This window comes from Diabrotica virgifera, chromosome 8, assembly GCF_917563875.1.
Source record: "Diabrotica virgifera virgifera chromosome 8, PGI_DIABVI_V3a".
In the NCBI taxonomy this organism is placed as follows: Eukaryota; Metazoa; Arthropoda; class Insecta; order Coleoptera; family Chrysomelidae; genus Diabrotica; species Diabrotica virgifera.
In genome coordinates, this window is record NC_065450.1 from 200696395 (window position 1) to 200721623 (window position 25229).

A 25229-nucleotide genomic window follows, 5' to 3' on the forward strand; every position below is an offset into this window, starting at 1 on the left:
GAAATTAATTGGGGTCAGTAAATACTGGCCTATTTATTAAGTTGTCTATACGTATTTAAATAAAATCAGTTTACCAATGTTTGTCGTTAATACAACACATTCATAAAACGCGTTTTTAATTTTTGCAAAAAAAAACAGTAAGCGAATAATTAGAATTTAACGTGTTTACTCGTTGACTGCCGTGATAAGACTCGAGGTATTGAATTGTTTTGTAGCTAAAGTTGGGTTTAACGCTTACAAATCACATCGTATCTAGAATGAGAACTGAGTAATAATCTTGAATGCAATTTTGAAACAATTATATTAAGAAAACACAAAAACACCTATTTTCTTCTTCTCTTCCTGCCATTTTTGATTTTAAACTCTAACAAAACTCTTCGAAATCATAAAAATGGTACTTACTTTGTATATTTTTTATTAATTTTATCTTTGTTACTTATGTACTTTTACGTGCCCTAGACTATTTTATATATTTTAGTATTGTTAGCGTTTTATAAAATGATTAGTAATTTTTTGTTAGTCTTTATTTTTGGTTATATTGTTGATAAATTTTAGCCAGACAGCTAAAATGGCTTTTTCTAAAGCCAAAGACCAAATCCGTAGTTCTACCCCACTTCTGATTCCTTTAGACTCTTTTCAAAGTCTTGAAACCCTTGCCGACGGGACAACTTTTACTGAAAACGACATTTTGGATGCTGTCAGCGAAGAAGACAAGGAAAAATTGATGTCGATTATAGGTAAGTTGTTGTTTTTTTTTTATATTTACATTAGTACAATTCAGGCGCGGATACGAGAGGGGGGCTCAACGATGCCAAATACCCCCCTATTGTATTTAGTCTATAAGTATTTTTTTATTATTTATTATTTTTTTCTGTCAACTTTAAACTTCAAGCGATCAGTAGAACACTAAGTATACACGACAACCGCTTCCAAATAATTGAAAAAAGCCATAAAATCCAATAAAAGCAGCCTTCTCTGAAAAACAAACTGCAGGCGCATTTATTTGGGTACCGATGGAACCATAAGCAACGGATATATTTTTCTCAATTCCAATAATAACAAAAATGATATTTTAAAATGCAAATACGTTAAACTGGGTATAAACTTTATCTCACGAAAAGTCACGTTTCAAATTTGCGATACAATAAAGATATAAAAATTTTAATTTTACTAGATAATCCAGGCGTACCCATTGATAGTAGAAAGGTTAATCTTAACACCTACAGTTGGTAAAGAACGGCTAGTGAGATTTAGTCGATTATGTCCAAACGAAAGATTCAAGCCGACATAATGCAGTTCGTAAGAAAGCCATGTTCTGTAAGATCTCGGTCTACTAATGTTGCCGATGGTAATAATAGGCCTATATTAACGACAGATGTCAGTAACTGCAGTATGGTGTATATTTTCACAAGAATCAGTTACGTGTGGTATAACGATATCGGTTGCTTTGTGTGTAACGACAAGTGCAGAGGTAAAATATCGTGTCCTAACTGATCCTTGGGTTCCTGAAAGTGAATATCGTACAGTTTTCCAAAGACATTAGAATCGGGACGCTCGAGATAAATTCCAGCTTATATGGTTAAATAAATTCCCGTGGCTACCTTACAGCAAGAAAGATGAAGGGTGCTTACTGCCGTGTGGGTGTTTTATTCGGGCCTATAGAGGGGGTCAAAGCAAAATCGCGTTACAAAACTTAGTTACTAAGCCCCTTCGGAAATTCAAAAAAACGTGTGAAATATCTGACTATAACTATCATAAAACGGCTCAATTAAAATGTAGCAAAATGTAGCAAACCGGAAGTACGGTTTTAAAGTCACCGAAATAGTATAAGCGATGTATTACTCGACGTGCCTTAGCAAGATGAGAACAAGTGTATAATTTTGGTTTTTATATAATTTCCGGTTCTAACCGGAATTGCCATATTATAGTCGCAGAAATAGTACAAGTGACATATCGATCGGAGCGTATTAAAAAGTCGAGCTTGAATCTTTAGTTCCGGTTTTGAAGTCATTTGCGTTTAAACAATTATGACCGAAAGTTTAGTAAAAATTACTCAAAATTAGTGAAATAGTATATCAATCGACGCAAAGTTACACGAAGAGTTCAAATATCGACTTCCGGTTATAATTTCGATCACTTTGGGTGAAAACCTAGGACTTTCGAAGTCCAATTACTTGTTGGTAGTCGAAATTATTTAAAATACTTGTTTATACAACAAACATAAGATAATAGATATAATTATTTTTTTGCTAAATATTTTTAAATATACAATGAACTTACCTGCCAAATCATCTTACTCTGGGCTAATTAGCAAAATTCATGGAAAAGTTATTTACCAGCAATTTTATTGCTGGAATCGAATTATAAGATCCTATATATTAATAATATAGGTATGCAAAGTCCGCAGATAGTGTGCTACTTTTTTTATAAACAAAATGGCGCCGACAAATCGTATTTTTTTCAATTATTGCTCTATAACTCCGAAGATTTTAACTTTACAACAAAAACACCCAAATAAAAATTCACCGCAGTTAAATTCTGCATAGAGATATGTTTTTCACGATTTGCTCCGATGAAAATTTTCCTCGGAAAATGCGGGTTTTCCTAACAAAAACTCTAATTTTCAAATAAAGTTTTAGGTAAGTAATTATTAATCAATAATTAAATAACTTAGTGACATCAAAGCTTTCTTGGTATAGATTGTAATTCCAGAAGCCGGTGAAAATTAAACGAATATTTTAGCAACAATTCAATTGTTAATTAACAATTTATGATCGCAATAGTAACCAAAATAATCATGATACATGGATCAAACTTATAAAGATTATAAAGATGAGATGCTTATTTAATATTTTATCGAAAAAATATAAATTTTTCTTTTTTTTGCGTAATCTTTAAATTTTGAAAAAAAAATAGTTATAATACGCTGGTTTAATTAGTAAAGTACAAAGAAAGGTTATTTACCAGCAATTTTATTGCTGGAATCGAATTATAAGATCCTATATATTATTAATATAGGTATGCAAAGTCCGCAGATAGTGTGCTACTTTTTTTATAAACAAAATGGCGCCGACAAATCGTATTTTTTTCAATTATTGCTCTATAACTCCGAAGATTTTAACTTTACACCAAAAACACTCAAATAAAAATTCACCCCAATTTAATTCTACATAGAGGCATGTTTTTCCCGATTTGCTCCGACGAAAATTTTCCTCCGAGAATGTGGGTTTTCCCAACAAAATCTCGAATTTTCAAATAATTTTTTTGGGCCTGTAATTATTTATCAATAATTATATAGCTTGGTGAAATAAAAGCTTTCTTGGTATAGATTATAAATTCAGAAGCCGGTGAAAATGAAACGAATACTTTGGCAACAATTCAATTGTTAATTAACAATTTACAGTCGCAATAACAACCAAAATAATCATGAGACATTGATCAAACTTAGAAAGATTATAAAGGTGTGATGCCTATTTAATATTTTGTCGACAAAATATAAATTTTTCATTTTTTTGCATAATCTTTAAATGTTTAAAAAAAATTGTTATAAACAAATTAACATTTCTCAGAAATTGTTTATTATATCCTTATTTTAAAAATAATTAAAATGCGTATTTCATAGGTCTTGAAAATGAATGCTTTAAAAAAATTTTCCAACCATTTGCAAAAAAGTTATGAAACAGCAAAGTAAATATACGATTTCTCCGTTGTTTATAATTTGTTTTAATTGTTTCAAAGCTTAAAAGTGAGTCTATGGTACAATCTAATTACTCACAAAGAATGTCAAAAATTAGTGCAATGGTTATATTTTAATCAAAGATTAAAAATACTTTTTTTTTGTAATTTTTAGCGCAAAAGTAGGCCTGATACAGAGTCGGAGCTAAAATGTTCACTCGAAGCGACTGACACGCAGCATACATTATTTATTAAAAGTGTACGTCGCGCGGCCGCCGGTCGTCGCTCCGAGTAAAAATTTTAGCTACAGTACTGTATTATTCTACTTTCGCGCGTGTAAATTACAAAAAAATATATTTATAATCTTTAATTAAAATATAACCATTAAACTTATAATCGATATTTTTTTGTAAATAATTAGCTTGTACTTTAAACTCACTTCTACGCTTTGAAAGAATTAAAAAAAATTATAAACACCGTAGTAATCGTATGTTTACTTTGCTGTTTCATAACTTTTTTGCAAATGGTTGCAAAAAAGTTTTGAAGCATTCATTTTCAAGGTATTTGAAATGCGCATTTTAGCTATTTTTTAAAATTATAATATAATAAAAACTTTCTGAGAAACGTTAATTTGTTTATAACTATTTTTTTTAAACATTTAAAGATTATGCAAAAAAATAAAAAATTTATATTTTGTCGACAAAATGTTAAATAGGCATCTCATCTGTATAAGATTTCAAAGTTTAATCAGCGTATCATAATTATTTTGGTTATTATTGCGACCATAAATTATTAATTAACAATTGAATTGTGACTAAAATATTCGTTTAATTTTCACCAGCTACTGGAACTATAATCTAAACCAAAAAGGCTTTTAAGTCACCAAATTATTTAATTATTGGTAGATAATTACTTATCTAAAACTTTATTTGAAAATTAAAGATTTTGCTGGGAAAACCCGCATTTTCCGAGGAAAATTTTCGTCGGAGCAGATCGGGAAAAACACGTCTCTATGCAGAATTTAATCACGGTGAATTTTTATTTGAGTGTTTTTGTTGTAAAGTTAAAATCTTCGGAGTTATAGAGCAATAATTGAAAAAAACACGATTTTCGTGCGCCATTTTGTTTATAAAAAAAGCACACTATCTGAGGACTTTGCATACCTATATTATTAATATATAAAATCTTATAATTCGATTCCAGCAATAAAATTGCTGGTAAATAACTTTTCCAAAAAATGGCCTATTCTCCGATAATCAGCCCAGACTATCTACCCGTTCTTGTATTCGCGGTTTCAGATATTACTGTATATGTGTACTTTTGAAATATTTTCTTGTGGATATTTGTTAAAACTTATTTGTTTTGTCGACTTTCCAGCTTCCACTTCGGTAGATCTTAACTTTAAACTAGACACTTTTAACAACGGGACACTTCTACACTACGCCGCGCACAAAGGATGGCTGAAAATGTGCCATCTGCTAGTGTCGCTAGGTCTTCACATAAACGAAATAGACGGAGAACAAAACACGCCGTTGATGTTGGCTATAACGGGGCACAAGATAGATATCGTACAGTATCTAGTTAGAGCTGGAGCTGATATAGCCTTCAAGGTAAGACATGTTTAGTGAAAATATTATTCATTCATTAATTCATTCATTAAGAATTACAATCCGTAGGGATTATAGCTAACGCTATAGCGTTCAAAATCCTATTCTTGGGTGAAGTGGATTACTCCTCTATGTCATTTATAGATTGCTGTGTGTCTTTACTAGGGCGGGCGGTCCGATAAGTACTTAGCCTTCAAAATAAAAATGAAAATTTTGGGAAAGTGGCAAATTATTTCTGAACGTAGTCTCCTTTTAGCTTGATACACTTGACCCAGCGATGCTCTACCTTCTTTAACCCGTCTGAAGAATACCTTTTCACGAGGTCTGCAAAGTAGGCTGCCGTGGCAGTGATGAACTCCTTATTTCGGCCCGGCTAGTGACTTTTTTAAGTTTGGAAACAAAAAGAAGTCGCACAGGCCCAAATCTGGAGAATACGTTGGATGGAACAGAAGTTTGTAGCCCAATTCGACCAATTTGGCCATGGTGATGGCGGAGGTGTGAGCCGGAGCGTTGTCGTGGTGGAAGAGTATTCTTTTCTTCCCCAATTGGGGCTGTTTCTTCTGAAATTCAACGTCGAATTGAGCCAATAATGCGGCATGGTAAAGCCCTGTGATCGTGTTGCCCTTTTCCAGGAAGTGGATATAGATCACACCTTGTGAATCCCAGAAAATGATATAGTGTGATGTCCACACTATATAAACTATACTTTGGTCCCTGGTGTATACTTTATACTAATAGTGGAATCATGTTTCGTTGACGGTTGTGAAACAACGTAGAAACTCATTTGGATGATGCTTAAATAGCATCAGACACTGCTCTGAAATGGTCTCATGGTTGCGTTCATTGTTCAGAGTTAGAAAATGCGGCAGCCATCGCGCCGACAGCTTTTTTATGTCCAAAATTTCATGCAGTATATGACCAACGAGATCTTTCGAGATGCCATCTGTCTCAGCTATCTCACGCACTTTCAGTCCGGGTCTACCAATACGATATCGCGAACTTCTTTTACGTTATCGTCAGTGGTAGCCGTTTTCGGGGCAACTGTAAGTGACTTATCAAAAACCGACGTTGAAACTTGTTAAACCAATTTTTGATGGCTTCCATAGAAGGAGAAGAGTCACCGTTTACAGAATTCAAGCGGTTTTTGATTTCGCTGGTGGATTTCCCTTCTAAAAACGAGAGTCGAATCACCGACTCATATTGCTCTTTTTTCATTTTTCTAAAATCCAAAAACACGCTCGCTTGCACACGCAGTCAAAACAAAATTATGAGTCCGATTTGACTGATATTTTGACATAGGCCGTCTACAAGAATTTATTAAACGATGGAAGATTTCTCTTGCAACAGTGACGCCATCGGGCGGTGAGGCTAAGTACTTATCGGACTACCGTACTGCTGTCGTGACTCTCTCCATTTCTTCCTGTCCTTGCACTGAACTTTCCAGTCTTTATTCTTATATCTTCCTCCACATCATCCAGCCATCTTCTTCCATGCCTTCTTCTATACCTGGGCCATAGTGGTGTCCAGTTATTTATCCTTCTCAACATACAGTGAGGACGTTTGAGTTGGAATAAATTCATTATCTCGAGAATGGACGAATTTGGAAAGAAATCCTGTGACAGGTCGATTTTTATTTTTAAATTATGACTTTTTGGCATATATATCATACTAGTGACGTCATCCATCTGGGCGTAATGACGTAATCGATGATTTTTTTAAATCAAAGTAGGGGTTGTGTGATAGCTCATTTAGGTTATTTAATTCTCTATTCAGTAATATAAACATTAACATAATTATTCATACAGGGTGTACAAAAAATTATTATATTAAATTAATATACACAAAAAAAAGAATGTAAGCAATTTATTTACATGAAGAGAAGTATCCATATTTCGCAAATGTGGTCTCGAGGTAACAAAGTACAAAAAACTCGAAGAAGGACCACAAAGTTTTTTATTAAAAAGGTCAAAATAGGACGCGTTTCGGTTCAGCACGAGCCATCATCAGCTTAAGTACAGGAACACATACACCAAGGACTGACCAGAACAGGAAGGAGGATGAATCAACTAGTTTACATGACACATATTGTTACACAAACATTCATCGTTATTGGTGTTAAGCGATTTTCAACATTTTGTTATAATTAAAACAGTAAAATTGTGTAGGACATCTACATGTGGAGGATGTATGTTCACAAGATGGTTCCTCCACATGTAGATGGCCTACACAATTTTACTGTTTTAATTATAACAAAATGTTGAAAATCACTTAGCACCAATAACGCTGAATGTTTGTGTAACAATATGTGTCATGTAAACTAGTTGATTCATCCTCCTTCCTGTTCTGGTCAGTCCTTGATGTTTGTGTTCCTGTACTTAAGCTGATGATGGCTCGTGCTGAGCCGAAACGCGTCCTATTTTGACCTTTTTAATAAAAAACTTTGTGGTACTTCTACGAGTTTTTTTTACTTTGTCAATTTATTTAATTATTTAATAAATACATTTTACTGCTGTCGTAAAACAGGTAATAATGATTATTTCACAAATAAACATTGCTTTTTGCTTAAATTCAATGTTCAAACTGCTAAGAAACAGGTGGGTGGCAGTTTTAATATCGGATTTAAGTTAAAAACTATGTTTATTTGTCAAATAAACATTTCTTCCTGTTTTATGACAGAACTTAAATGTATTTTGAAATAAATGAATTACATACATTCTTCGTTTAGTCTCAATAAATTTAATTAAAAAAAATTTTTTGGACACCCTGTATAACCAATTATGTTAACGTTTATATTACTGAAAAGAGAATTAAATACCCTTTCAAATGAGCTATCACACAACCCCTACTCTTATGTAAAAAAATCATCGATTATGTCATCACACACAGATAGATGACGTCACTAGTATGACATACTCGTATATGGCAAAAAGTCATAATTTACAAATAAAAATCGACCTGTCTCAGGATTTCTCTCCAAATTCGCCCCTTCTCGAGATAATGAATTTATTCCAACTCAAACGTCCTCACTGTATATCTGAGTGTGGGCGTTTATGTATATTATGTCCTATCCATTCTAAGCGAAGCGGTTTTATGTATCTGACTATATTTTCTCCGTTTATTCTTCTTCAATTTCGGCATCTTTTTCCTTCTTAATTCTCCCTCACTTGTTACATTGTGGCCCAATATCGTTCTCATTATTTTTCTTTCAAATTTCAGAAGTCTATCTTCGTTTTCTTGTTAATTGTCGTTGTTTCCATTCCATATGCAACAACAAGACAACAAGTATTAATAAAGTCTTATAGGTTGATCTTTGGTATCTTACTTAGAGTCTTGCTTCTCAGCAGATTTCTATTTAGTCCTGTCGCCAGGGGGGGTACAACGGCCTCCTGTATTCAGATGGACTTACCCCAGTTTTTTTTATGTATTTTGACCCGTAGAACACGAATTTTTTGGGTAAAAGTTGATCCGGATGTCGATAAGATTGTTATAAACAAAGAAGTTGAGGAATTACATAACAGCGATTTCTGGCAAAACAAAACATGTTTTTGTATTTTTTGGGCCATTTTAACCAAAAAGTGTTCCTACAAATTTTTTCGTAGGATGCATAGTTTTCGAGATAAACGCGGTGGAACTTTCAAAAAATCGAAAAATTGCAATTTTTGTACCCGAATAACTTTTGATTAAAAAATAAAATAGCAATTCTGCTTACCGCATTTGAAAGTTCAAGTCAAAGTATATCGGTTTTAGTTATTTGCATTGCTAAAAATTTATTATTTTATTGTTAAACAAAAGTATAAACACCTAGTGCTGGAGTGATGTTTTCAATGATTTCTCATTTAAAATCGAACGAGTAGGTAGAGTAGGTACAAGTGCAAGCGAGGCTATTTCTACATAGCATGCATGTAAACGCATGTATTAGGCACGGGAAACACTATGTGTTTATAGCTTTTTTTAGCAATAAACAAATAAATTTTTAGCAATGTATATATGCGAAGCCGATAGAATTTGACTTGAACTTTCAAATGCGGTAAGCAGAATTGCTATTTTATTTTTTAATCAAAAGTTATTCGGGTTCAAAAATTACAATTTTTCGATTTTTTGAAAGTTCAACCGCGTTTATCTCGAAAACTATGCATCCTACGAAAAAACTTGTAGGAACATTTTTTGGTTAGAATGGCCCAAAAAATACAAAAACATGTTTTGCTTTGCGAGAAATCGCTGTTATGTAATTCCTCAACTTCTTTGTTTATAACAATCTTATCGACATCCGGATCAACTGTTACCCAAAAAATTCGTGTTCTACGGGCCAAAATACATAATAAAACCTTGGGTAAGTCCATCTGAATACAGGAGGCCGTTGTACCCCCCCTGGCGACAGGACTAATTCATTCCATTTATGTTTTTTGCCTTTCAGAATTCTTTCCTCTGCTCTCTCTTTTCCGCTATACATTACAAGTGCCGTGAAAATATTCCCTAGTGTTACTCTTAAGTAGCTCAAGGCGGATACAGTTTCAAATTTATGGTTCTATGCTACTACATATTTCTGAGTTGTTATCGCGTCCTTCGCTCTCACTAAAATATTATAAACTAACGCTATTTAAGATTATTGCAATTCCAGGGAACCGATGGTATGACAGCTTTGCATGTATCGTCAAAATGTGGCAACCTACAGGCCTGTAAAATTCTTCTAGAAGCAGGGGCGAGTATTAAGAAATATATCGATTGTCAGGATGATGGGGGATGGACGCCACTGGTGTGGGCGTGCGAAAATGGGTTTGCCGAAATCACGGACTTTCTCATCGGCCAAGGAGCAGATCATAGGTAGGTTTATTTATATAATATATTATACAGTCGGAAAAATGAAAGAATACCCATGAACGAACATATAAAACACGCTGTTTTTTCCTGTCACCGTGTCACACAAAAAATTGTCCAGTGCAAGTACATGTAACAATAATTATTACATGTACTTGCGCTGGCCAATTTTTTGTGTGACACGGTGACAGGAAAATACAGCGTGATTTATATGTTCGTTCATGGGTATGGTATGTTAAACAGTTAAAATGAAAGAATACCCATGAACGAACATATAAAACACGCTGTATTTTCCTGTCACCGTGTCACACAAAAAATTGTCCAGTGCAAGTTCATGTAACAATAATTATTACATGTACTTGCGCTGGCCAATTTTTTGTGTGACACGGTGACAGGAAAATACAGCGTGATTTATATGTTCGTTCATGGGTATGGTATGTTAAACAGTAAATGGATAAGTTCAATTAGTTACCACTATAAACAGCCCGGATTAACCGATAATAGTATAAAAGGCCCGGTTTAAGGTAAAATTTATTTTAGGCTTTATTATGGGAGTACCGTCTAGTCAGTGTTAATTGCAAAAGACCAACTCTGTCTACCTCGGTGGCTTATCGCTCCGGGTGGGTCTTAACAATGGGCCAGGTCAGATAAATTTAATAATATTTACGACCGCACTAATTGAACTCAAACCAATTACTGTTAAACAAACCATATTCTTTCATTTTTCCTACTGTACGTCTTCACTAGAGTGGTTCAAAATCTTACATTTAAATTTACAATATATTTTTATTCTTTTGTCCAATCATTTTATGGAAAAATAAGGTCCTGAAAGTTTTAACCCTTAAAAAAATTTTTTAGAGGTCGCTCAACAATTTTTTTTGCTTAAATTGTGTTATTTTTCGTTTTCTTTTTTGAGTGCCTTTATTTCTTTCTAAGTTTTTTTTTCTTTGAATATCATCAAACTAAAAGAAAAACATCTTTAAAAGGGTTTAGGAATACCTATATTTATTCGGGAGCCTATCTTTATATCGATTTTTTGCTAATTTGAAAGGATTTTTTTTAAACTTTTGTAGGTGAGTACAAAGGGTTAAGAAAATGCCTCGTGGAAAAATTACTCTTTGACATGCATACAATATAAAAAAATTATTTTGAACAGGATATTAATTCCGTATTAATAGAGTCCCTTAAATTTGATGAAATTTTATGAGTCATTTTTTTAGCAATTTCAAGACTTAGCACAATAAAAAAATAGTTTTCATACTCGTTAATCCTTGGTAATACATTTTTATCGAAACTTTATCAAAAGAGCTGTAATGTTAAGGGGATCGGAGCAAAATGCAAAATTTTGACGCATGTCAAAATTTTCAATGTGTTTTAAATGAATTCATTTTTTTCGAATCCTGGGAAAACTAATAAGTATTTTTGAAAAATTTAAACACAGAATGAAAGACTACTTTATTACCCAGGGCTGAAAGTCCCTTAGAATAAATAAAAAGATTATTTTGAATGAAATATTTCAATTAAAAATCACACTAAATGTTCTCTTTTATTTTCACCCCTGTAACTTATTAAAATAAACATTATAGAAGTTTTCAGGGATTTTAGGCCCTCGGTAATAATGTAATCTTTCATTCTGCGTTTAAATTTTTAAAAAATATTTATTAGTTTTCTTATGATTCGAAAAAAATAAATACATTTAAAACACATTAAAAATTTTGACATGCGTCAAAATTTTGCATTTTGCTCCGTTTCCCTTTACGTTAGTAAATTGAAATTGACACGAAACACTGGAATTATGTGATTTTAATGCTAAAATGTTAGTTTATGTCCATGAAAGGAAATATTATAGCAAAACCCTTTAGAATCAGCAAAAATTGATATATGAGGCCCCCGAATAAATATACAGAGTGTTTGGTAAAGAATGGGCCATAGCTTAACCTCAGGTTTCCGAGGTTAAAATAGGCCGATTTAAGCTAACTTACCTTAGTACAAAAGTTGATAATAACTGAGATACAGGGTGTCAAAGTTAAACTTTTTTTTTTATTTATTATTGAATATTTCCTGATAGTTATGAGATAACAACATGAAATTTGGTATGTGGGGGTTTTTTGGGTCGAGAAAACTAAATTCCCTACCAAAAATTATGTATTGCCCAGAGGGCGCCACATACGCCTTTCATCACTCATTTATTACGTTCAATTTTTTTATCCCTCACTCTGTATAATTTTGACATTAAAATTTTTATTCTCCTATTAGTTTTACTTAAAAAAGGTATACTTCTTTCATCTCCCTAAACTCAACCGTTTTCGAGATAAACGCATTTTAAATCTGCGATACACCATCATTTTTAGCATAATATCATTGTAGTTCCACCCAAAAAATAACTTGAAACCATAATAATTGTGCCAGTTCTCAAATTTATGTCATTGCATCGCAAATTCCATTTTAAGAAAGTTGCGATACATTTTTGGATAATTTTATTAGTCCTGTCGCCAGGGGGGGTACAACGGCCTTCTTAATTCAGATGGACTTACCCAAGTTTTTTTTATGTATTTTGACCCGTAGAACACGAATTTTTTGGGTAACAGTTGATCCGGATGTCGATAAGATTGTTATAAACAAAGAAGTTGAGGAATTACATAACAGCGATTTCTCGCAAAACAAAACATTTTTTTGTATTTTTTGGGTTATTCTAACCAAAAAATGTTCCTACAAGTTTTTTCGTAGGATGCATAGTTTTCGAGATAAACGCGGTTGAACTTTCAAAAAATGGAAAAATTGCAATTTTTGAACCCGAATAACGTTTGGATAAAAAATAAAATAGCAATTCTGCTTACCGCCTTTAAAAGTTTAAGTCAAATTACATCTGTTTTGAATATTTGCATTCCTAAAAATTTATTTTTTGATTGTTAAAAAAAGCTATAAACACATACTGTTTCCCGTGCCTAATACATGCGTTTTCATGCATGCTACTTAGAAATAGCCCCGCTTGCACTTTTACCTCCTCTACGTTCTCGTTCGATTTTAAATGAGAAATCATTGAAACATCACTCAAGCACTAGGTGTTTATAGCTTTGTTTTAACAATAAAATAATACATTTTTGGCAATACAAATAATTAAAACCGATATAATTTGACTTGAACTTTCAAATGTGGTAAGCAGAATTGCTATTTTATTTTTCAATCAAAAGTTTTTCGGGTTCAAAAATTCCAATTTTTCGATTTTTTTAAAGTTCAACCGCGTATATCTCGAAAACTATGCATCCTACGAAAAAATTTGTAGGAACATTTTTCGGTTAAAATGGACCAAAAAATACAAAAAAATGTTTTGTTTTGCGAGAAATCGCTGTTATGTGATTCCTCAACTTCTCGGTTTATAACAATCTTATCGACATCCGGATCAACTGTTACCCAAAAAATTCGTGTTCTACAGGTCAAAATACATAAAAAAAACTTGGGTAAGTCCATCTGAATACAGGAGGCCGTTGTACCCCCCCTGGCGACAGGACTATATGGTTTTAAGTTATTTTTCGGGTGGAACTACAATGATATTATGCTAAAGGTGTATCGCAGATTTAAAATGCGTTTATCTCGAAATCGGTTGAGTTTAGGGAGATGAAAGACGTATACCTTTTTTAAGTAAAACTAATAGGAGAATAAAAATTTTAATGTCAAAATTATACAGAGTGAGGGATAAAAAAAATTGAACGTAATAAATGAGTGCTGAAAGGCGTATGTGGTGCCCTCTGGGCAATACATAATTTTTGATAGGGAATTTAGTTTTCTCGACCCAAAAAACCCCACATACCAAATTTCATGTTGTTATCTCATACCTATCAGCAAATATTCAATAATAAATAAAAAAAAACTTTAACTTTGACACCCTGTATCTCGGTTATTATAAACTTTGTACTAAGGTAAGTTAGCTTAAATCGGCCTATTTTAACCTCAGGAACCTGAGGTTAAGCTATGGCAAATTCTTTACCAAACACCCTGTAGGTGTTCCTAGACCCTTTTAAATATAATTTAGTTTGATTATATTTAAAGAGAAAAAACTTGGGAAAAACATAATGGCATCCAGAGCGAACTCTAAAAATTTTTTTAAAGGCTGAAACTTTCAGGATCTTTGTTTTCATCACAAGAAAGTGAAAGATTGGGGAAAAGGAAGAAAATATCGATTTATTTTGAAGCATTCGAATCTTCACCCATGCGTTATTATAATATCTCTAGTCGTTTTTGACAGTTCATGATGTTTTACTTTTATTTAAATCGTCACTGAAAGTTTATTACACCAATAATGTACAGCTTTTACCTTTATAAATGCACAAACCGTTGTTTTGACAATCAGTAATTTACTGGAGGTTATTTTTTTAGGTTAAGAGATGTGGAATATAACGAGGCTCTTCATTGGGCTGCTTTTAGTGGCTGTTCTCATATCGTGGAGCTGTTACTTAATAGGGGATGTGATATAAATACAGTTAACGCACATGGAGAGACACCCTTGTGAGTATTTTTCCTCTTTTTCGTCATAATATCGATAATTAGTCAAAAATATCACGTAATAGTTTTGATACAAGTCTTACTGGGAGTGGATATTCTCTTGTAGAGGACAAAATTTCAGTGGATGCAAGTTTTTCTTTCGTTTCAGACATATAGCTGCTAGAGAAGATAGATACAATAGCGTGATAGTATTGTTAGCGAGGGGGGCTAACGTATTTTTGGTCAACAAGAACGACGAAACCCCTCTGAACTGTGTACCTGAGGACGGCATGTGCCACAATCCAATAGCTTTAAATATGCAACTACAATCGCTCGTGAACCCTTCGTCGAGGCTATTTACCAACATAGTCGCTGAGTAAGTAGAAAATATTTTTAAATTTAGTTTTGTAATACCAAAACATAGTTAACAACTAAAACAACTTATTTTTTATCAATAAGTATTTATTTACAGTTTTTTGTTTGAAGTATCGTTAAAATGATTATTTTTTGTACGCCACTGATATATCCAATATTTTCGGCCACCAAGGAAAAAACGAGACATATATCCTTTTTTGAAGACATACGAGAAGAACCAAGATTGGAAAATAACAACGAAGGGCCAGTAATTCTGAAATCTGAAATTATAAATGCAATTAATCAACTCAAAACAAATGAAACTCAAAAACTTTCAAGAGAAGGTTCAACTTTACTAAAGCAAAATGGGAAAAATTCTCTGAAACATTGGATCAAGAAGTTTCCCAGCTAGAACCTTGCCCTGATTCATACGATAAATTTGTAGAAATCGTAAAGCAAGTATCACGGAAATTTATCCCTAGAGGTTGTCGAACTGAGTACATAGCGGGGCTCAATGAAGAATCTAAACCCCTACTTAAAAGATACGAACAGCTATATGAAGAAGACCCTTTCTCGGAAGCGACAATACAGGCTGGGGAGGAAATGTTACATGCGATATCCGCCAACAGAACGGAAAGGTGGTGCAAGCTGGTCACGAGTCTGGACATGAAACAAAACAGCAGACGTGCCTGGAAGCTGATTCGGAATCTTGGCAACGATCCCGCTGCTCCGGCAGTCAACATGACAGAAGTCACACCCGATCAGATAGCCCATCATCTTCTAATGAACGGTAAGACGACATCAAGAAAGAACAAGGTGAGAGCTCAACGGAATATCGACGAAGAAAGAGATGTTCTAGGTACCTCTTTTTGTCTAGAGGAGATGAGAGGCGCGATCCATCAAATGAAAGATAATAAAGCGGCTGGCCTGGACGACATACGAACAGAGCAAATAAAGAACTTTGGACTAAAAACCGTAGAGTGGCTCGTAAAAATGATGAATTGCTGCATCCGTACATTACAAATCCCCAAAATCTGGAGAAAAGCTAGAGTGGTAGCCCTCTTAAAACCAGGGAAGGATCCGGCGGATACAAAGAGTTTTAGACCTGTATCTCTCTTGTGCCACCTTTTCAAGGCCTTTGAAAGAATGATACTGAACCGGATCGCAGAATATGTGGAGACTAAAATTATTCCAGAACAAGCAGGATTCAGACCCGGAAAGTGCTGCTGCAGTCAAATTCTTAATCTCACCCAACATATTGAAGATGGTTTTGAACGGAAGGAAATAACAGGAGTAGCGTTCATAGACCTAACTGCCGCCTATGATACAGTTAACCATCAACGGCTACTCGCAAAACTCTACGAAACTACAAAGGACTTCCGACTAACAAGGTTAGTGAAATGTCTCCTCCAGAATAGACGCTTCTACGTAACGCTCCAGTCCAAGAACAGTCGGTGGAGGGACCAAAAAAATGGGCTACCACAGGGAAGTGTCCTCGCGCCGTTTCTATACAACATATACACCAACGACCAACCCATACACCAACAAACAAAGGCAATTTATTTACGCTGGTGATACAGCGGTGGCAGCTCAGGGAAGAACCTTCAATGAAGTCGAAGTGAAGCTGACAGATGCCCTGGGAGACTTAGCTCTATACTATGATAAAAACCATCTGAAACCCAATCCCACAAAAACCCAGGTATGTGCTTTCCACCTGAGAAACAAGCATGCCCGAAGGTCGCTGGAGGTGGAATGGCGTGGTCAGATGCTGGAACACAACAAGACGCCAAAATACCTTGGCGTCCGTCTGGATAGAACTCTGTCTTACCGATACCACTGTCAAGATGTTAAGAAGAAAGTAAGTGCCAGAAATAATATCATCCGCAAGCTAACTAATACAAAATGGGGAGCACAACCACACACTCTCCGCACTTCTGCCTTGGCATTATGTTTTTCGGCCGCGGAGTTTGGAGCACCAGTATGGGCAAACTCTGCTCACGCAAAGAACGTCGACGTGGCTCTAAATGAAACGGTCCGTATAATATCGGGTTGCCTGAAACCGACACCTATCGAAGAGGTATACCCCATTGCTGGAATTGCTCCACCACCAATCAGGAGAAAGGTCACGTCAGAGGTAGAACGGAAAAAGCAGGAGACGGACCGAAGACACCCCTTATATGACCACCAAACTCAGCCAAGCAGACTAAGATCTCGGAAAAGCTTCCTGAAAACATCAAGATCCATCCCCGAAGCGCCAGAGACGCGCCGAATACACCTATGGCAAGCGTCAACTACTGCGACACATTTTCCTCCCTCGGAGGAAATGGCTGCTGGACACAATTTACCGTATCCGACTTGGAAAGCGCTAAACAGACTAAGAACCGGCGTTTCACGTTGTGCTAGTAACCTGAAAAAATGGGGATACCAGGAGGACGATACCTGCGACTGTGGCGCGGTTCAGACCAGCCGGCATCTACTATCATGCACAGAGATGAGAGAGACCTGCACAGAACAAGACTTAATTATAGCAAATGACAGGGCCATCTATGTGGCCAACCATTGGAAATACAGAATTTAAAGTTGTTGGTGTTCCGGACACGGAAAGTAAGTAAGTAACTCAAAACAAATAAAAGCCCGTCCAGATGGAATTTACACAGAAACGTTAAAATTAATCAGCGAAGAAAATATCGAAATATTTGTCCTTTTATTCAATCGCATTTATGATACAGGTAAAATACCGCAAGACTGGCTAGAGTCAATATTCATCCCACTATCAAAAAAGCCAAACCCACAACACTGCAATAAGTTCCGTTTGATAACTGATAAGCCTACGTTTGCCGGTTATTAGGCCGATGCCACATTATGCGTTTGGACCGGATGCGGTGAAAACGCATCCGTTTCCAACGCAACCGGACCGACCTGTCACATTATGCGTTTAGTCTGGTGCAGTTTGTAAGCGCGTACCGATGACTCAAAACGCATCCGTTTCCAACGCAACCGGACCGATCTGTCACACTATGCGTTTTCAACGGATGCGGCGGAAACGCATCCGGTCAAAACGCATAATCTGATATCGGCCTTAGCGCGCTCATCACTGTATATCTGGAAGTTTATAATAATCTTTATACCAGTGGCGTGCTAAAAAAATAATAGCTTAATTAGCAAATATTCATTTTAAAGTCAAAATAATAGCTTCTGCGGGAATATTAGGTGTAAATGTTTTGTCAAATGTCTAGGCACAATTTTAAACGTAAGTCTTTTAGGGACATATCAAAAGGCAGGGAATCCAATCCGGTCCAGTGTATTAACGCCGTTGACGACGATCTCGAACCGAAGGATTACGTTTATATAACGAAATCCGTCGTAGCGTCCGAGAGCATCGCTATCAAATCGACGCCGTCGTCTCTGCAAAGGTGCTCCTGCGACGAGAGATGCACCGGCGAGGATTGCCTGTGCGGCAAATTATCCGTCAAGTGCTGGTACGACGAAGATGGGAAGGTTTTTATGGATTTCAAGTTTTCTGGTAAGCGTTCCATAGGCAATAGTGATGTTGAAAAAGTAACTGTTCGCTATAAAATACTCGTTACTTACGAATACCGAAAGTAACGATTACTATACAGAGAGGCAAATCGTTACTTTGATTACTCTGATTACTTCGTGACTTCGTACCAATCGTATCAGAGCGAGTAACGACTATTATATCTAATTTGATTACTTTGATTACTCTGATTACTTCGTACTTCCTTCGTACCTACCTACTGAAAAATACGATTCTCGATATGATTACCGGTACTCAAATGCAAAAGTAACAAAAGTAATCATAGTAATCAAATCATTTTTATCCCTTAAACAGATTGGTGAAGGTCGTTGTTATATCGGAATACCTATACAAACCTACCTACTGAGAAATACGATTCTCGATATGATTACCGGTACTCAAATACAAAAGTAATCATAGTAATCAAAGTAACGAATACTGTAAATGATTACTTTATACAAAATACCTACCTACTGAGAAATACGATTCTCTATATGATTACCGGTACTCAAATACAAAAGTAACAAAAGTAATCATAGTAATCAAAGTAACGAATACTGAAAATGATTACTTTATACAAAAGTAACGATTTGTAACGAATACTCGAAAGTAACTATAATCAACATACTAATAGGCAACAAAATCATTAAATCGGTGTTAAATTGTTTATTTTCGATTTTTATTTAGATTATACATATATTGGAAAACACTTAAAAAGCTGAAGAACAGAAAAACTGCAGGTAAGGATGGAATACCAAACGAATTACTGAAATATTGTGGAGGGGCAGTGACAGAACAATTAACGACATTAATTAACAAAATCATAAAACACAATGAAATACCGGAAGAATGGAGAACGAGCGAACTAATTCTACTATTCAAAAAAGGAGATAAAAGCAGCCAGAAAACTGCAGAGGTATAAACTTGTTAAATACTACCCTAAAACTTACAACGAAAATTTGTACATTTGTACAATTTGTGGAAGATCGTGTACATATGCAATATTCGTCATAAGCAAATTACTGAGAAATCACTAGAGTATAATAGACCAGCATTTCTATGTCTGACTGACTTGAAGAAAACATTTGACAGAATAAGACTCGAAGATGTAATCCATCTTCTGTATAATAGAGAAGTACCCCTAGATATAAAAACTATTGAAAACATCTACAAAAACAACAAAATGGAAGTCGGAATAAATGGACAACTTACAGAACCTATACATATAGGCAGCGGAGTAAGACAGGGAGACTCATTGATTCCTATGCTCTTCAATTTAATCATGGATGAAATCATCAGAAGCGTAAACAAAGGAAGAGGATATTGAATGGGAAACAAAGAATTAAAAATACTCTGCTATGCAGACGACGCAATATTGATAGCCCAAGATGAAGATAGTCTGCACAAAGATTAGTCCACAGATTTAACATAAGAGCAAAAGAATTCAGTATGACAATTTCATCTCAGAAAACTAAAACAATAGTAATCCGTAAAGAACCAATCAGATATAAAATAGAAATTGATGGTATCAGTATCGAACAAGTAATGAAAGTAAAATACCTTGGAATTACATTGTCAAGTTACGAAGACCTGGACAAAGAAGTGAGAAATAAGTACAAAAAGCAAATAGACTGGCAGGGTGCCTTAATAACACTATATGGCGAAACCGACATATTAACACTGAGATGAAGTCAAGAATTTATAAAGCCAGTGTAAGACCAATAATGACATATGCATCAAAAACAAAACCCGATACAGCCACAATAAAAAGACTACTGGAAACGGCAGAGATGAGAGTACTGAGAAGAATTACAGGAAATGCGCCGAGAGATCGAAAAAGGAGTAAAGACATTAGAAGAAATATAACATACAGTGTATAAACGAATGGTCACTAACTAGAAAAGAAGAATGGAATACCACATAACCAGAAAGGGGGAAACACGTGTGGTCAAAATAGCAAGAGTTAAATCACCAATCGGTAGAAGAAGTATCGACCGACCGCGCACAAGGTGAAGTGACAACTTTCCATAGAGGTATCAATCCGCCAATGAACAAGCAGAATTGCTTATAAAAAGTTATATATTGGCGCCCAACGTGGACAGTAATTTCAACGTAGAATTAATGTTGATTGTAGCTTACAAGAAAAAATGTATACTTGTAGATACAGCTATGCTTTTCTTTCAGATACTCCGATAATATTCGAATGTTCTGACACATGCACCTGCAATGCGATCACCTGCAGGAACCGCGTGGTTCAAAGAGGTACGCAGCATCGATTTCAACTTTACAAGACTGATTCAAAAGGCTGGGGAGTGAAAACCCTTAGGTTAATAGAAAGAGGCCATTTCGTATGCGAATATGTAGGAGAGATTTTGACTGACAGTGATGCTGACCACAGAGAAGATGACAGTTTTGTCTTCGATCTCGGAACTAAGGTATTTGATTTTTATTATTTTCTACCTTCTAGAAATATCTTTCACGCTCTATCCCGATTTACGTGACTTTATTTCATTCTACATACAACGATTTTAAAACCATTTCAATGTTTTAAATCGTTTAAATTTTATATGTTTACGTCGTAGGCTCTGTCAATGTGTCACCTGTCGCTTTTTCCATACTCCTGAAGTCATATGTGACTGTTCTCATCTTAGAACATAAAATAAACAGGAAGGAGTCTGACATATATCAACAACACCTTAAATTTCGGACACAGCATAATAAACGAAACCAGCAAGGACACTCCCTGATGCCGCCTTTGAAGTTGAAAAGTACAGGGTCGCCGTTTTTCGCGTAGTACATCTCAGTGGTGATGTGATGTGTTAGTTCATCAGTGTTGCCGATGTCACCAACTTTATTACTCGTGAGAGATTCTTTTTGAATAATTTCTGGAATTTATGCAAAAGATTAACAATACAATCGCCATTCATCGTCAATATTTTGTGTTATGTCCCAATTATTGACATAATTCTTACAGGCATACGTATAAAATTATGTTAAAAAATATTTAATATTATCAGAATGTCATAAAAGTTAAGTAAATCTGATAATTATGTACAAATCGGCAACACTGTCGATTTTCTACATTGTCTGGTACTACGCGCAAAATGGCCGACGATCTGCGCCGTAATAGTGCGCGAACTTTTCCCGCCTACTAGTGTGTCACTGCTGTTGCGTTTTCTATGCTGTGTTTCGGACCGAATAGGCCATCTTGAACGTCCGTGGATAACTCATAGTTTTTGCCAACGATGTAAAAGGTGTTTGTGAATTGGATCACCTGTGTGCATAAGCGTACCATCTGGTAAAGCTCCTGTATATGCAATCAATTAACTGAAGTTATTAATATAAAAAAAAATGTTATTTAACTGACTTTTCAACAAAATATTTTATTAATACGTATTTGCTCTTGATCTATAGCTGTTTGTTTAACATCAAAGATGTAATAAAATCGTTAAGAATTTCTTTTCTTCCCTCTTTCAAAGGTACGTCACTGGAGATGGAAAGCAAATCTGACAGCTAGTCGCTATTTGCGACGTCCTTCCCGGCTCAAGGTCATTTTGCATATACTCCTTCCTGGTTATTTTATGTTCTCATGCGCTTTGTGTCATGTGAAACTTGTTCGTCATATTTTACCTAATTTTTTTGTGTCATTTGTCATTTTTGACGTATCAGAAACGTCCGAAGGTCACTAATAGGTCAATAAAGCGATAGCGTGAATTTAGTTCCTTCTATATTCGTGTGATAACGTTTTTAAAACCATTTCATTGTTCAAATCGTTGAAATTTAGATTTTTATGTCGTAAGATCTGTCAATGTACCACCTGTCGTTTGTTCCATGATTTGAAGTTATCTGTCACGTGTTTCATACATTTTGTGGTCATTTGTTATGCATGTGTCACATATGAACAAAATTTATCATGTCATTTTTGACGCGCCAAAAATGTTTCAAGGTCACTAGTAGGTCCAGATAAAAATTATTATGTTAATGTTATAGGATACAGATAGTTTCTGCGTAGATGCCAAATTCTATGGCAACCTAACGAGGTTCATCAACCACAGCTGTAAACCCAACTTGCATCCGGTCAAAGTATTCGTCGATCATCAAGACGTGCGGTTCCCGAGAATAGCGTTTTTTGCCCTGAGAGACATCCGCGCAGAAGAAGAACTGAGGTAAGTTTGTAACAGCGGCAAGGAAGGACCATAAACGTATACATTAACATAGGCTGAGCATACGCGTGCTGGCTATACAAGATCTCTATCGGTTGTTCGATCTGTCTTTCTCTAGCACACTGAAACTCATCTCCCTCACCCTCCCTAAAATGAGGTGTACTATACTTACTTGATGTAAGACAGATACAACGAACAGCGAATAAAAGGATGGTGTCGTCACTTAGCTCTAAGCACTGCTCGGTCTACAGTCCATATAATATAGATACCGTTGCACGTCATTATCTACGTCTGAGATCTAAGTTGACATTGTTCCCCAATTACAAAAAATTATTGAATTCGTTTTAAATCAAATATATCACATAATTATTGCGAAGTGGAGTATACAACAAAACAAATTAATATTCATTGTAAATACATAAAAACATTAGAAATAGAAAACAAGAATTAAGTTATAATATTACGTTAAAGTAAATAATAAAAGCAATAAATCTCTGGCTCCTGTGAATAAGCACATAGTCAACTTTAGTAAATTTTTCAGGAGAGCCGAAAGAATGTTTACGGGATTGTGCAAAATCGCAGAATAACGTCGAAACGTTTAAAAGCACTTTTTTGACGATAACAAGAGATTATTATTGGATAAAAATATAATTAGTTACATTAAATTAAATTTTAGAAGATATTGAATGACTTATCCGGATATTCACGGTTGTACTTTAGGTGCGAATTTGACATAACTCAAGATATCTTAAATAGTGATATGTATTCTTTTTCTCATGATCATCTTTCAGTGCGTCACTGTTTTTCGATTTCTTTCTAACGCATTAAATTGTATGTGACAGAAAAAAGGCACGTCTGGGATTACAGACATTTACAACATTTATTTTAGTTATTCTAGTTGTCGATAGATGGCGCCATAATAAAAAAAAATAATTTTTTTTAATTAGATAATAATATTACCAATATAATCTGTATAATTTATAAGACTATACAAATCAAAGAAAATACCATTTTATAAATGCAAGAAACAAATTTGATTTGTTTTTATTCCAAGTTGAAAATAAAATGTAACAACTGTCAGATTTAACTAAAATGTCATGTTAGAATAAATGTCATAAATGTGTATTATCACGGACTTACCCTTTTTCATATCATTTGTTACGCACTGAAAAATGTTCATGAAAAGGACAATATTACACCCATTTAGCGATGATTTATTTGCTTACATCTAAAATAATTTCACAAAATTGTAATAAAAATATTTTATTATAAACCAAAGTAGCACAAAAAATATCTAAATATCATCAGGATCGACCTCTACTAAATCGGGATCGAGGTCAGGAACATCAGCTACCAACAACTACTCTTGATAAAATGGCCAAAATTGTTTATCTATTAAAGGCAAAAGCGCCATAAGGTTTTTCTTCTTCTCTTTGCTTATCGGAACTGGCTCATCATGCAGCTTTAGTAGTTGAAGCTGGGCTGATTGTTTTCCCCTTCTTCTGTAGTTGACAGACTTAAATTCTTCTTCATTATTAAGTGACGACTTGAAATACAGAGTTGTAAAATTATCTGCAGAATAACGTGCCCACTGCAGATCATTCCAAAGAAACTTTTCACCACTCTCAGTAACTTTTTTTTGTATCAAATTAGTTTTCAATAATGCTGCCAAATTATGAAAATCGTTGGATTCCGTTACTTTTACTATAAAAGAATTCTTTTGTTTACAGCTTCTTATAAGCTGTACCCAATCATACGGATGGTTAATTTTCATCGTAGTTTTCTTCTTCTCCTTTTCAATAACATAATGATCTGCATCACATTCCATATGTGTATGACCACTTACAAGAAACTTGTGATCAATATACTCTATTGTACTTTTGTTTTGCAAAACGCTCATAAACATTGCTGACACGTGACTGTTATTATTCTGGCCCTGGCATGTATCCGAATATAAACACACTCTTTTTATGGTTGATGGAAGATCCATAAGATGTCGGTACAAACATGAGGCAATTTGATTTCCTCCTCCGGCTGAAACAGACTCATTCCAAATATAGCAAGTAGCTATACCAGTAACTAAATTGTGGACAGTTAGATTGTAGGTCCAGAGTTGCCGTTTGTAAAATGAAATGGATGTTTTCAAATAAGGGGTTGGCAAACATTGTTGCAAATCAAAAGCAAATACTGCAGTTGTCGGATCATTTATGGATCAAAGTTTTATCACTTGGCTTTGCGTTATACGCTTCTTGAGCTGCTACGTAATGCTTTTTCTGCTCTAAGATTAAGTTTTCCTTTTCAGTTTCTTCTGCATATGATATCTTAATTGCTAAACTATCGCATTTAAAACACGTATCTTTTTGGGGCTTTTTAAATTTGAGCCCTAGTTCATGGAATTTTGTAGAGTAGATTGTCATTAAAACAAATTTTTTTATTTCAGTGTTCTCTTTATAAAGGCGATACATTTTGGCGATAGTCAAATCAGATTGTAAGTATAATTTAGATGTTGTTTGTCTACAATAATGACTCATATGCAGGCAAGCTTCGGATATGTGCAACAATTTCATTTAAATCTTGTTCTGACCATTTATTTTTGGG

General features: G+C 34.8%; 1 protein-coding gene across 3 annotated transcripts in view; it reads left to right on the forward strand.

The window, feature by feature from the left end:
* Nucleotides 1–25229, forward strand: part of LOC114328250 (histone-lysine N-methyltransferase EHMT1) — an 88619-nt gene that overhangs the window by 27124 nt on the left and 36266 nt on the right. For 2 of the 3 annotated variants that reach the window (XM_028277049.2, XM_028277047.2), the window contains exons 6-14: nucleotides 556–737; nucleotides 5053–5285; nucleotides 9901–10103; nucleotides 14472–14600; nucleotides 14746–14952; nucleotides 18194–18453; nucleotides 20653–20903; nucleotides 22459–22634; nucleotides 25072–25119. In XM_028277049.2, coding sequence (XP_028132850.2) covers nucleotides 556–737; nucleotides 5053–5285; nucleotides 9901–10103; nucleotides 14472–14600; nucleotides 14746–14952; nucleotides 18194–18453; nucleotides 20653–20903; nucleotides 22459–22634; nucleotides 25072–25119 — 1689 coding nt within the window. The remainder of the gene's footprint in view (nucleotides 1–555; nucleotides 738–5052; nucleotides 5286–9900; nucleotides 10104–14471; nucleotides 14601–14745; nucleotides 14953–18193; nucleotides 18454–20652; nucleotides 20904–22458; nucleotides 22635–25071; nucleotides 25120–25229) is intronic. The other variant, XM_028277048.2, reaches the window with a different exon arrangement.